This window comes from Elephantulus edwardii, unplaced genomic scaffold (assembly GCF_000299155.1).
Source record: "Elephantulus edwardii isolate Elephantulus edwardi_28Jun2011 unplaced genomic scaffold, EleEdw1.0 scaffold00098, whole genome shotgun sequence".
NCBI lineage: Eukaryota > Metazoa > Chordata > Mammalia > Macroscelidea > Macroscelididae > Elephantulus > Elephantulus edwardii.
Window position 1 is genome coordinate 6,694,776 of NW_006399848.1, and position 14,957 is coordinate 6,709,732.

Consider the following 14,957-nt stretch of genomic DNA (forward strand, 5'->3'; position numbering starts at 1 on the left):
AAAATTAATAAAATATAGAAAAAAAAAAGAAACACTAAAAAAAAAAGAAATTTCTAATTTCTTAATGTGTCTCTCTTGGGCATCTGTAGTACAGAACTATATACTTTTTTCCCCTACCCTTGTTTTACTTCAGCAGATAAAATATGCCCTGTATTATTCTTCAAATTCCGATTCTTGCTACATACTTTATAGTTAATAACTTTAGCATTACCATTAATGGTAATACTGTAATTTTTGTATAATTAGAAATTTGCTGTCTCTTTTCATAATTGATCTACTTAATATAGGTATAATATTGGGGAGCACTGGGGACCTAGTGGCAAGAAGCTTTGCTGCAATCCTAATGGCACACAGTTCTAATCCTCCAGCTGCTCTGCGGAAGAAGGCTGAGCAGTCTCCTCCCATGCAATCAACTGCTTCTGAAAACCCACCAGAGGGTCAGCTATGGGTTGTTTCTGAGTTGACAGTACACAGTAACATCTGAAAACCCACTGGAGAGTCAGCTATGGGTTGGTTCTGAGTTGATGGTACAGAGTAACACCCTTTTTAAGGCACAAAGTTTATTTATTCGTGTTTTTAATTTTTAATTATTTTCATAGAATGAGGAAAGAATTCACATGTAAATTTAAGGTACTTATGATTAGTAGTTGTTTAATATAAATATTTGTTCCATTAAAAGGCTTTCAAATGTGAATAAAAAAGAAAAATCACCTGTAATCTCAAGTCGACAGATAAAGCATCATTATGATGATCCTACATGTTCAGAATTTATCTATGCCTTTGTGTACAAAGGGAGTTCTGGTTGCTTAGTGCTAAGAAGTGCTACCAAGCCAAAGGCAATACATTCTACTCCACCAGTTTCTCCATGGGAGAAACATGGGCAGTCTCCTCCTGTATGATTGGTTTACTACCTCTGAAAACTCCCTGGAGAGCTAACTATAGATGGGTTCTGACTTGACAGTACATAATTTGTACATTGATACTAAAATTCAAGGTAGGTATAGTTGCTGAAGACTGTGAGCCCAAGTTTGCCTTCTCTTTATGAAAAAGAGATTAATTTCTCTTTACTCACAGGTAGATTATACTTTAACGCTATTTTATACATATTCCTGTGTCATAAACATCTTCATTGTTAATAGTGTTTGCATTAGTTTATTGTATAGGTTCATCATAGTTTACATAATTATGTCCAACATGTAATGGCTCAATTTTAAATAACATTTGATAACATTCTAAAACTTCCTACCTTTTTCAGTTTTGTTTTAGCCTTCTTTGTGATAACCCAGAAAGTCTATTTGATGCTGAAGTCATTGTTATGCACTGTTGAGTCAGAACCGATTCAGAGCTGACCTCCCAGTGGATTTTCAGAGGTTGTAAATCACACAGAACAAGATTGCCCATCTCTTTGGTGGGTTCAAACTACCTGTCTTTAGGTTGGCAGCACAGCTCCTTACCAGTAGGCAGGCCAACAACCTTCTAACATTTGCCCGATTTTCTTATAGCCACCAACTATAACATCTACTAAAAATGTAAATATTTTAATTATATTTACTTGTATTGTCACTTAAAAGAGCGGGTGAAAGGACAGGGTAATGATGGACAAAGTCCAGTGGTGATTACTATTATAAAACAGTGCATGAGAATTATTGTATGAGAAATAGTATGAAACACAGTGTACATAAACTTTGTAAGCAAACCAATAAAAAAAACCCAAAAAAACCAGAATTATGCTGACTTAATTTTCTAAAAGGGACAAGAAGTTTTCTTTTACAGTAAATTTACGAGAAAATATAATAAATACTCTGGTTTAAACATATAAAGTAAATAATAAATATAGGAACTCTGATAGCTTAGTGGTAAAAAGCTGCCCTGCAATTCCGAAGACACCCAGTTTGAATCTACCAGCTGCTCTTTGGATGAAGGACGGGCAGTCTCCTTTCATGTGATTTACTGCCTCTGAAAATCATGGAGGATCAGCTATGGATTGCTTCTGACTTGACAGTACATGACAACAACAGAATATAACAAAAAATCTGATAGAGATAATATAAATTAGCAAGGACTGGGAAACACTATGTTTGATGTTTAAGTTATTTCTAAATTTCCCCCATTATTTGCAAGGCTACAGTGAGCATTAAGCATTTTTTCATGGGTTTATTACCCTTTGTGTACATTAGTTATATTCCAGAAATTTCATATTGCAAATAAATGCATATTTGTGTATTCATGTAATCCCAAATTCAGAAATTATACTCTCACCAGGTGATAAATGAGAGTGTTGTTTTATTCTTCCCAACTTTGGGCTAGTTTGTTTTCTTTATATTTGGCATTTTCCGTTCCTTCTTTTCAGTATTTGTGTAATACTTGTTGTTATGTACCATCGAGTCACCTGAGACTCATAAAAACTCTATGTAATAGCTCTGAGCCCTGCTCTATACTGAGCCAGTCTCACTGTCTCTGACACACCTACCGCCATGACCCCAGGCACTGTGCCAACCCATCTCGTCTGGAGTCTTTCTCTCCTTCACTCTCCCTCCACCCTTCCAAGCATGATGTCCTTCTTCAAGGACTGGTCCCTCCTGGTTATGTCCCCAGAGTATGTGTGTCAGAGCTTCAAAATCCTTGCCTCCTCAGAGAAACTTGGTTTCACCCTTTCTAAGACAGACCTGTTTGTTCTTGTGGCAGTCCAAAATGTGTTCAGTAGTCTTCTCCAGCACCACAACTCAAAGGCATCAATTCTTCTTCTGTCATTGTTGGTCGTTGTCTAGTTCTTTGATGCATAGAAAGTAATTGGGAAGACAGTGGACTGAATCAGGCCCACCTTAGTCTCTAGACTGATATTATTGTTCTTTAGCACTTTGCATAGGTCCTTGACAGCAAATGCAGTCTGTCTTTTGATTTCCTGGCTGCAGGTGCTAAAAGTGTTGTTTGTGGAGCTAAACACACTGAAATTGTTCACATTCTCAATCTTTTCTCCATCCATCATTGTGCTGCCAATTGGCCCAGTGGTGAGAATCTTTGTGTTCTTGATGTTGAGCTTCAATCCATATTGAAGACTGCAGTCCTTGACCTCTGCAACATGTAGGCATACCTGATTTCTTTGCAATTCAGTAGTTATTTTTTCTTATGTTAAAGCCAGTAGGTAAGGAGTTGCACTCCAACCAAAAAGCAGTCAGTGTTAACTCACCAAGTTGCTCCGCTGGAAAGAGATGAGCAGCTTCCTCTCACGCAAATTACAGTCTCTGAAAATCTCCTGGAGGGTGAGCTGTGAGTCACTTCTGACTCTTGTAGAAATAAGAGGAGCAGTTGCCCTTTACTTTACAGTCATTTTAATTTGGTGATAGTTGTACGTTTTAAAAATTTTGTCTTCAGAGCTGTGTATATTTTAGTCACGATTTAAAAAATTATCTTTGATAGTGGCATTTTTTCCCCCCTTGTAGCTTGCTGAATTTCGACAGAGGAAAGCTCAATCTGATGGGCAGAATCCTTCCAAAAAGCAGAAGAAAAAGAAGAAAACCTTGAGTAGTAAACCAGCTGTGTCAGCCTGTCCTGCCATGAATATCGATCCATCACAAATTGATGAGGTGTTCAGGAAAAATTCTCAGACAGTCGGATCAGCCAGGACTGCTGAGTCCACAGGAATGAGAACGTCACACAGTGAGGTTATCAAGCACGACCAGGTCTTCTCTGTTGAAGTAAGTATTCTTTCATATTTTTAAATACTATTAGATCTAAATATAAAGTTGTGGTAATGATAATACTCAATACCCTCTGCGCTTAGATCATGGGTATTTTTTTCCTTTTGAAAATTTCAGTAAGATAATAACAAAACCATAATGCCTAAAATACTCAGCAACTTCTGAAAGAGAGATGGATGAACTGGACTCAACAAACATTTCTTGAGCAACTGTGGCTGGCTGTACTCAATGGATACAAAGATGACTGTAACTTTCTGCCCTTTGGAGAAATCAGTGTCGTGGGGAAGGCAGGTGTTCAGAAATGCAGTGCACTTTGGTTAGAATTTAACAGCATCCCAGGCTTCCATCCATTGGATGCTGGTAACAACCCCTCTCAAGCTGGGACAAACCGAAAGCTCTCAGAAACAATTTTGAAGATGGCTAAATTTTTACGCTAACTCAAATTTATTTATTTTTTTATACAAATAGGTATCTTTTTGCCTAGTTTTTTTCTGAAATTCTCAGACAAATTCTCCATCAAAAATATTTTAAAATAGGCTCTTAAAAAGGAAAATATTTGTCAGGAATTTCACTGCATATCTTTCAACCCAAAATTAAACATTGCCTTTAATTTCACCTTATTTTCTGCAGTATTTTCTGGGTTGTTGATAATGAAATAAAGCCCAAATGAAAAACTTTTCCTGTGTAGAATAAGGATCTCATGTATACCAAGAGACTTAAGTCAGTTCACATCAATAGTACATCATAACATTATTCACAGTGACATTTTTTTTTCACAGTGACATTTTATTCCAGCTGTATTTAATATTAATTACAAGTTCTATTAAGCAACATTCTGTCATCTTTAACAAGTAAAAGTAGTAATCAGAGCAAAGAGTGGAATAGTAGTCTCTTGTCTCAGTTTTCCATTAAACAGTAGTGTGGCATAGGCTGTTGTGCTACCAGTTAGTGATCGCCTTAGCTTTTGAGGTGTAGATGAAGGGAGTGTCTCAGGTAAGAAGGTGGTTTTAACACTTCCAAGCTCCTCAGATGTGCCTGGAACCAAACCAGTCCGTTAATGAGTCAGGCGGGGCTCCTGCTGACAGAGAGAGAGAGAGAGAGAGAGAGAGAGAAGGCGTGGCTCATACTGACAGAGGGGGTGTGTGTGTGTGTCTGTCTGTGTGTGTGTGTCAGAGAAGACCGTGCTCCAGACTTGTCATTGGCTGCTTCTTTTTTTAGAATTGCCGGGCCTTTCTTTCTTGATGCCTCTTAGGCAGCATTAGACTTTTTGGTTAGCAGCGTATTTTATTAGACCTTCATTTGTATTTGTTGAAATTAAAGTCCGTTTTGAAATTCAGAAATAAAAGAACTGTTGCTTTCAAAAAGAAATGTTTTACAACGATGAAATATCATCTCACCCTAGAAAGAATAGCAAAATTTAACAGAACAGCAAACAACAAATGCTGGAGAGGTTGCAGAGAAACTGGAACCCTTATTCACTGTTGGTGGGAGTGTAAAGTGGTGCAACCAATATGGCACTTTCTTAAAAAGTTGCAACTAGAAATACTATTTGACCGAGCAATTCCACTACCGGAAATACACCCCAAAGAAACCATAACTGCCACCCAAGCAGATATATGCATACCCTTGTTTATTGTGGCTTTGTTCACAATAGCAAAGAGTTGAAAACAAGTGCCCATCAACAAATGGATGGATAGAGAAACTGTGGTGTATTCAGACAATGAATACTATGCTGTATTGAAAAACCAAGGAACTCATGAATTATTATACAAAATGGGTGACCCTGGAGAACAAACATTATGCTGAGTGAAATATCTTGGTCACAAAAGGACAAATACTGCATAATCCCACTGTTGTAAAGTGAGACTGACATGGGGTTGGGGGAAAACTAAGAGAAGAGGGGATAAATGTATACTTCATTGAAACAGATGAGGGAGAGAACTGTTTAAAAGGGATATGTGATTAGGTATTACTGTCATGACAGAAGTCCAGAATGAAGGCTGCATAGTGGTGTGGGGTCAGGGGGAGGGGATTGTATAACAAAGAATTTTTTTTTCTTTATTTTTTTTTTTACTTTTCAAAGAAAAGAGCAAACTTGTGGGAGGGGTGGGCAGGGAGGAAAGTGCAACAGTGGAAATCCAAAGTCTGTAAACTTTTATTAAAATTAATTTTAAAAAAAGAATTCTTTTTATCTAAGTTGGAATTTATATGAAATAAAATTTTTTCTATAAATTTGAAAGAATTATTTTCAAATCTTGACAGCTTTGCATTCCTAGAGTTAATCTGTAAAGTGAAATTCTTAGATGAAATGAAATCCGTTAAATAGTGAGAGGAGATAAAATAGGATGAACTATGATAGCGCTTTCAGAGTAAGAAAATCAGGATTTGGGTCGTCTTAGTGTATTGACTGTAGAAGCTTGGAAGAGCCACTTATTTTATACCCAATTCCCAGGGATGTGAGAATTAAACAAGAGTGTCTAAAAACTATGGAGGTGGTAGTATTTTTCTTAAAGTTACTCTTGTCTAGCATCAGGGTTTGATTCTTTAAGAAGTTGATTTTTCTGACGATAATATAGGATATAGGATTGCTGACAAATAATGGTATCATACTTCGTCTTTTCAGTTGAGGAACGGTAAGTAGTGTATGTAAGATGCTGTGAGGAAGGACCTTTTTATATTTATTTTCATACTAAGAAAAATAACAAGTGATAGATTTTAGATGTACAACTTAACCATTATAAATGTTAATAATAATCTTAATATTTTATTAATTTTCTGTCATATGTTACCAACAGTAATGACTTACTAAAGTAAATACTTAGCAAAAAGAAAAAGTCAAATTATCATTGGTTTTTACTTTTGTTTTTAGGCTGAAAGTGAAATTTCAACAACAGCAGAGGATTATAGTTCAGAGGTAAGAATAAATAAAGTTATTTCTTATGTCATAAATTATACTTCATGCTGTTACTGCATTTATTTATTGTTGATACTTTGTTTCTTTAAATGTAAATATTTTGTAAGCATTAGTATTTTATGAATATAATGTGATATTAAAAGCTGTGAAGGCAAACATTGAAAGACTTTGAGGTGATTCCTATTCATGGCAGCCTCCTTCAGGCTATAAACCTTTGCAGAAAGGAACTGCGTCATCTTTTCCTATAGAGCTACAGGTGGATTCAAACAGTTGGCCTTTTTGATTAGCACCCCAACATGTAGTGCACAATGCCTCACCAGGACCCTTTAATATAAGATTGTCAGAAAGCTCTGGTGGCCTAGTGGTAAGAATCTGTTCTGTAATTCCAAAGGCACACAGTTCAAATCCTAATAGAGGTTTACCATAAATAGAAATACAATATTAGTATAATGCATTTTAATTTAAATGACTGGAAAACTTGACAGTTATTTTTCACAACTAGATCTTTTTTGATTAAGGGAGGTCTTCTGTTAACCCTAATGTTTGTTTGAATAAGTTCACAACTTTATGATAAGAGACTCTGCTGTAGTTTCTGAGATTGTCTGTGATACTGAATTTCCAGAATATGTGACGGTGAATAGGTAGTTACGTTGAATGTTGTGAAAATGTTGTTGAGAAAATTGCATTTTGAGTGACAATTTTTATAAATGTTTGAATTGCTAGGTAAAATTACATTAATTTGCTTATTAAAAGAGTGATTTTTTTTTTCAAATTTAGGTGTTGGCCACTTAAATAAAATACTTTTTTTTGTGTTGTTAATAAGTATATGCCATTTTATTGTCTTTTTTTCTTATTCTTCTAGATGTGAATGTTATTTATTTGGTCCAATATTTGGAAATATAGAAAACTAATAAAACTTACTCTGAATAGTTCAACTCAGTATATTCATTAAATCTTAACTTATTGTAGCTTTCTAATAGAACAAAATTAACCTTATGTTCTTAAATGAACATATTACTCTTATGAATTAGTAATGGCAGTAAAAACAGACATTTCAAAGTTTAATAAAAATATAAATAAATAATCAAAATAAAATATGAGCAAAATTCTGAAGAGACATTTTTCCAAAGGAGATAGAAGAACTTGAAAAGAATCATTTGCCCTCAGGGAAATCCACATCAAATCCACAGTGAGATACCATGCATCATTATTAGGATCTGTCATCAGAAGGCAAATTATGAATTGTTTTCATAATCAACATCATAAAACATGTATGAATTATTAAGTTGAGAACCAGTTTGCTTTTTAAACTGTCACTTAGATCACAATAAAGAGCATTTTTAAAGAAGTATTCTATATGAAGGCAGCTCTGATGGCCTAGTGGCAAGAAACTGTGCTGCAATCCCAAAGGCACGCTGCTTGAATCCACCAGATGCTCCACTGGAGAAAGAGGGGCAATCTCCTCCTGTGCCAGTCGGATCTGATTGAATGACACACAACAAGGGAAAAAAATTGCTTAAGAAGTATTCTATTTGAAAGTAAGGAATATACTTAATAACCTGGGAAAATTATGAACCAATGTTAAATATACAAATTGTTGACTGAGTTATACTGCCAATACAGAGGCAGTTGGTTCAAGTCCACCAATTTCTTCACAAGAGAATGATGGGCAGTTTCTTCTTGTGACATGTACAGCCTCTGAAAACCTGCTGGAGGGTCAGTTATGAGTCAAAATTGACTCAGTGGCCATGAGATAGTACTACAGAAAGTGGCTGAAGTTAAAAGCACAACTTGTTACTCAGACTGTCTTCCCTTGTGGGAATTTGGGACTCAGATCTGAAAACATTGTTTTTCTAAATCCCCTTAATGATTTTAACTTGTCTGTCTTGTTGACAGTTTCTGATTCTTTGTTCCTTGAACTGTTGTTGCCTCTATCTTTGAGGCACCCCCACGGCTCCGCAAAATGAATTTTTTTCTTTATATACTATGGCTGTAGGTCAGAGCATACCATAAATAGCCATAAAATTTGGGTGAAATTTATATAACAATGTTAATACGCTGGAGTAATAAACTAAAATTTAATTTTTATACATATATATATATATATATATATATATATATATATATATATATATATATAGTTGCATATATTTATTTATTTAAAAGGAGCCCTGGTGGCACAGTGGTGATGGTGGTGGGGTAAGGATTGTTGTTACTAGGTGCCATCAATTCAAGTATGATGCATAGCAACCTATCAACAAAAGAGCTGACCCTGTTCTGTCCTGCGCCATCCTCACATTTCTTGGTACAGTGATTAAGCACATGGATAATGGAAGGGTCAACAATTTGAACCCACTAGCCACTCTGTCGAAGAAGACTGTGAATCGGCCTCCATAAAGATTGATTACAACCTTGGAAATCCTTTGGGGCATTTCTACTTTGATAAAATTGCTTTGAATAGCAAGTAACTCATTGGCAGTAGGTTTCATATTTTAAATTGGTAATTTTGAGTTTCTCTGTATATTGTGATATTGTTTAGACTTTTTTTACCTAAATTTTTTCATGATTAAATAATCTGGTGAGGGGAGCTCTGGTGGCCTAATGGCAAGAAGCTGCACTGCAATCCCAGAGGAACACAGTTCGAATCCACCAGACACTCTACCGGAGAAGGAGGCGCAATATCCTCCTGGACCAGTCAGATCTGATTTGACTGTACATGCCCACAAAATAAAAAAAATAAAATAATAATCTGGTGAAGATGATCCAGAAGGATGTTTTGAAACTATGTTATTTTTGCTATCTAGTAAATATGATAGATTGCAAGGTAAGTTCCAAGTTGTATTTAACTGTAATCCCTACAGATAGAATAGTTTTTCATACTAGCTGACCATGGTTCATAGTAAGAAATACATTAGTTGTTGGGAATGGCACTGCCAGCTCAAAAATGGGCTTTCTCACGCGATTTACCGCCTCTGAAAACCTACAGGATGGTCAGCTGTGTCAGCTCCAACATGATGGTATGTACGCTAAAACAATATAGTAAATATATACCTACTTATATATGGATAGCTAAATGCATAAATAATTTTACATATGATTGCTTTTTCCAAATAAAATTTGATGCAAAGTACCCTTACAATATGAAAATTTCTTTACCAGCACCACAATTGAGAGGCCTCAGTCCTTCTTCAGTCTTTCTTAGTCATTGACATGAATATGACACAATTGAAAATACCACGTCTTTAAAGTGACATTCTTGTGCTTAGAGGCCCTTGTGAAACAGTGACTTGTTGGAGAAAATATTGTATATATTATGGCCAACTGAAAAAATAAACAGATTTGTCTTGGAGGAAATATAGCCAGAGTGCTCCCTGGAAGGGAGGATGATGAGAGTTTGTTTCACATACTTTGGGCATATTATAAAGGTAAAGAGTTGTACTGCCTACCCAAAGACATGGAGTTCAAATCCATCAGCTGCTCCAAGGGAGAAAGATAGACAGTCTCATTTTGTGCAGTTTACAGCCTCTGAAAACCTACTGGAGGGTTAGTTGATTTCAGTTCCACTGTACATAACAAATCAGTCACTTAAAAAATTAGAAAAATAGGTATGAAGATCCAAGGGGGGAAGGGTAGGAACAGAGAGGAGTGTGGATGGGCAGAGAGGTAATCATATTGTTGTTATGTGTCTTTGAGTTGCTAGTGACTCATAGTGACCCTGTGTACAACAGTTCTGAACTCTGCTCTCTCCTGTGCCAACCTTATTGCCTCTAGTACACCTGCTCCCATTAGCCTTGTCACTGAATCAATTCATCTCATCCAGGGTCTTCCTCTCTTGTGCTGTCCCTTCACCCTCCCAAGCTTGATGCCCTTCTCCAAGGACTGGTCCCTCCATATAACATGCCTAGAGTATGTCAGATGAAGCTTCAGAATCCTTGCTTCCAAGAAACAGTCTGGTTTTACCCTTTCGAGGATGAACCTGTTTGTTCTCCTAATAGTCCATGGTATATTCAGTATTGTTCTCCAGTACCACTCCAGCTCAAAGGCATCAATTATCCTTATATCAGTCTTTGTCCAGCTTTCTGATGTGTAGCAAGTAGTTGTGAAGACCATGGCCTGGCACCTCGTCTCCAGACTGACTTTGTTGCCCTTCAGTACTCTTGAAAAGTCTCTGACAGCAGAATTTCCCAATGCAGTTTGTCTTTTGATTTCCTGGCTATTGGTACCAAGAGTTGTTGATTGTGGAGCCAAGCAAACACAATTTGATGGGTAGAGGGAGAGGTAGATAAAGGAAATATGAAAGATTTTGTGTGAAAAATAATGTATACAAACTTGGTAGGAAAACCAGTATAAAATAAAAATGTATTAAAAAAATACATCATGCTTGGAAAAGTAAAAGATTAGTGAAAGTATAGAAGACTCAATGAGTTAAGTGACATAATGACTGAAACTGTGGGCTTATACACAGCAGAGACTCTTAAAGGTGACGCAGGATCTGGCAGGGTTTCATTTTGTTTTACACAGAGTAGCTGTGAGTCAGTGCTAACTTTGGTACGTAGCAACAACATGTGAAATATACTCTGCTACTTGGGAAAAAAGTACTGGCCAAAAAGCTAAATTGGTTTTTTTGCTTATCATGTGAAACAACATATGGAAGACTATATTGACTATAGACGTCTGTATTGAAAACATATTTATGGAATAGTTTTTGACAGATTTTTTTAAATCTCATTTAAATTATAACCCTTTAGAATACTCTATATTTTGGACCTGAATTTACAGTAGATTTTCACAAGTCTGTGCGGAAAGCATTGCAAAAATAAATTTGATTGTAAAATTTTTGGTGATGTTTCATCAAGGCTACTAAGATGAATGCTGCTTGATCTGGCTTTGAGGTTTCAACCATATAGGTAATGATTATCAGAGTGGTTTAATGGAGCTGGAATTATAGGGAACTTCCAGATTATATTAACCCTTTCAGAAATAGAAAAACCAGCAACAGAGAACATTCCTAACCCTAAGAATAAATCTCACACTGTAATACTTTCTCATAAAGAACTATGATGTATCATCTATGGTGGCAGCAGGCAGTGATGGAAAACCTCCCTGTGGTTTAGGGTTGGGCACAGCTGTTTTGTTGGACTCTTTCCATAAGAACACTGTCTTTTGCAATGTAAGCATGCCAGTGTTTGAGGAATGGTTGACCCTTAAAACTATAAAAATGTCTTTTAGACGTTTTAGTTTTGCCAATGATCATGTCTTTAGCTTTAAGTAAAATTCTCTCTAAAGTCATAATATATCAGGAAATTGTTTTTATACAGGTAAATGGTTGCAGTTTTCTGGTGAAAACAGAAAAACCTACAAATTTGTTAAGGGTACAGTATTTAAAATTGTTCATGATACTAATGTTTTAAAAACTATCTGGCTTACTAACAAAACTTTTTCCTGCATGTACTTCTTTTTGTGTGTGATTTCTAAAGGCTTTTAATGTTTAACAGAACAAAGTTTGTCACTTTTTTTTATAACATTCAATTGTAACAGAACTTGCAGATGTCCTTTCATAAAGTACATATCAGATGTTTTAAGGTGGACTTTGCTGTAGAATCCAATGTTTAATTCCCTCTCACTGAGGAATGCTGCTAGAGTTGAATTAAAATCTTGGATTGATTCAGGAAGAAGAATTTGGTGCTGATGATTCCTATTCTGAACATGGAGCACAATATAGTCAAACTCACCTTGAGATGATGGAAAATGAGTTGCCTGGAAAACAGCATGATATTGAAGAGCTCAACAGAGAGCTGGAAGAAATGAGGGCTACCTACGGGACTGAAGGACTGCAGCAGGTACATCTGGGGCTTTTAGTTTGTTACAGAAACAGTAACAAGAAATGTGAATGATAATGTATACACATTGCCATATATGTGTATATATAGGGTTTCCAATGCTGTAAATTTTGCAGAAGCAGCTGCCAAAGCTTTCTCATTTGGAGCAGTTGGTCAGTTTGAACCAAAGATTTTCTGGTGAGCCCCTGAGCACTTTAACTACAGTGTCACCCAGGCTCCCAATGTACATACTTTTAAAGATGGATTTTTTTTTTCTTCATTTATTTGAGTGAAAATTTGTAAATCATTAGTTTTTCATTGAAATATTCATACTCATTTTGCTTGTTGTTGTTATTATGTGCCACCAAGTCACTTGTGATTCATAGGGACCTTATGTACAGCAACTTTGAACCCTGCTCTGTCCTGAGCCAACCTTGTTGTTTCTAACATACCTACTTCCATTACCCCAATCATTGAATGCTTAGTAATATTAATTACAATTCCAGCTCCAACTTTGAGTCAGAACTGATTCATAGCATAGCTCACCCTCCAGTTCAGAGACTGTAAGTCACAGAGATGAGATTGTCCATCTTTCTCCCATGGAGCAGCTCATAGATTTGAACGACTTGCCTTTGGATTGGCAGTGCAGTTCCTTCCCTATTAGGCTACCAGAGCACAGTTATAATTGGTGAACATAATTATAATATCTAATCAAACTTTTATTGTATATTGCCTTTTCCTTCTCTTTGTTTATCTCTATTCATTTTTACACACTGCCCACTTTCCTATTCATCTTAACCATTAAAGAGTGATTCCAGATGTAAACTTCTCTGTAACTTTTCATAATAGTGGTCTTATACTTTAATTGCCCTTTTGTGGTTGACTTAAATCATTCAGTATTGTTTTTCTAGATTTCATCCATGTTGTGCAGTGTTTTAGTCTTGTTTGATTGAACTGTATTTTCTTTAGTCTTTGTTGATGAATCCTTGTATTGCCTCTAACTCTTTGCTATTAGAAGTAATGCTGCAATAAACATAGATGTGCATATATTACTTTTTGACATATCTTTCAATTATATATCTATTGGTAGGATTGCTAGATCAAATGGTATTCTTATCCCAGCTTCTTAAGGAAGTGCCAAACTCCTTTCCATAGTGGTTGTACCATTTTACATTGCCACCAGCAGTGTTTTTGATTTGTTGACTTACTGAATTATGCTGTCATTGCTGGAATGAGATGATATCTCCTCTTTTTTATTTGTAGCTCTCTAATAGCAGGCTGGGTTTAGAAGAGGCTGTGGTACTAGGGATATTATAGTTAATGTTAGGTGGATCTTGGCTGAAAGTAGCAAATACCAGAAGAACTCTTATTATGTTTCATTGATTATGCAAAAGCTTTTAACTGTGTGGATCACAACAAACTATGGCTAACTCTGAGAAGAATGGGAATCCCAGAACATTTGATTGTGCTTATGTAATACCTATACTTGGACCTGGAGGCAGTCATTAGAACAGAGCAAGGAAACACTGCATGGTTCAAAATCAGGAAAGGTGTACACCAGAGATTCACCTTATCTCCATACCTTTTCAATCTGTATGTGGAACAGATCATCCAGGAGGCTGGGCTCTATGAGACGGATTGTGGCATGAGGATTGAAGGAAGACTCATCAACAGCCTGTGTTATGCAGATGACACAACATTGCTTGCTGAAACTAAGGAGGAACTGAGACATTTGCTGCAGAAAGTCAAGGACTACAGCCTTCAGTATGCATTGAAGCTCACATGAAGAAGATAAAGATTTTTCACCACTGGGCCGATTGGCAGAATCATCATAGATAATGAAGAGATTGAGATTGTTAAAAGCTTTTGTTTGGCTTGACTTCACAATCTAGGTAGCAGCAGCCAGGAAATCAAAAGATGAATTGCATTGGGAAACTCTGCAATCAGGGACCTCTCCAGAATACTGAAGAGAAACAGTGTCAGTCTGGAGACTAAGGTGTGCCTGTTCCGGGCTGTGATCTTCACAGTTATTTGCTGTGCATCAGAAAGCTGGACAGTGATTAGGGATCATAGAAGGAGAATTGTTACCTTTGATCTGTGGTGGTAGAGAATAGTATTGAATATACACTATGGACTGCTAGGAGAACAAACAGGTTTGTCCTGGCGAGGGTGAAACCAGGTTGCTCCTTGGAGACAAGGATTCTGAAGCTTGGAGAGAAACATCATGCTTGGGAGGGTGGAGGGACAGCACAGGAGGGAAAGACCCTGGGTGAGATGGATTAACTCAGTGAATGGGGTGCTGGGGGCAGGTGTGTCAGAGACAATAAGGTTGACTCAGCATAGAGCAGGGTACAGAGCTGTTTTACGTAGGGTCGCTATGAGTCGCAAGCAGCTTGATGGCACATAATAGCAACAACAACAGCTAACCGTCTTCAGCATTTTTGCATGTGTTTGTCAGTCTTCTGAAGATCTTTGGTGAAATATCTTGATGTTCTTTAACCATTTTGTAGTTACTTATCTTTTTCT

The 14,957-nt window shown here is 36.5% G+C and overlaps 1 protein-coding gene across 1 annotated transcript in view; it reads left to right on the forward strand.

Moving 5' to 3' along the window:
* The window catches only part of AKAP9 (A kinase (PRKA) anchor protein 9), a 163,461-nt gene that overhangs the window by 20,666 nt on the left and 127,838 nt on the right, over positions 1 to 14,957 (forward strand). The window contains exons 3-6 of the mRNA XM_006891494.1: positions 3,441 to 3,695; positions 6,568 to 6,612; positions 11,931 to 11,984; positions 12,282 to 12,452. Coding sequence (XP_006891556.1) covers positions 3,441 to 3,695; positions 6,568 to 6,612; positions 11,931 to 11,984; positions 12,282 to 12,452 — 525 coding nt within the window. The remainder of the gene's footprint in view (positions 1 to 3,440; positions 3,696 to 6,567; positions 6,613 to 11,930; positions 11,985 to 12,281; positions 12,453 to 14,957) is intronic.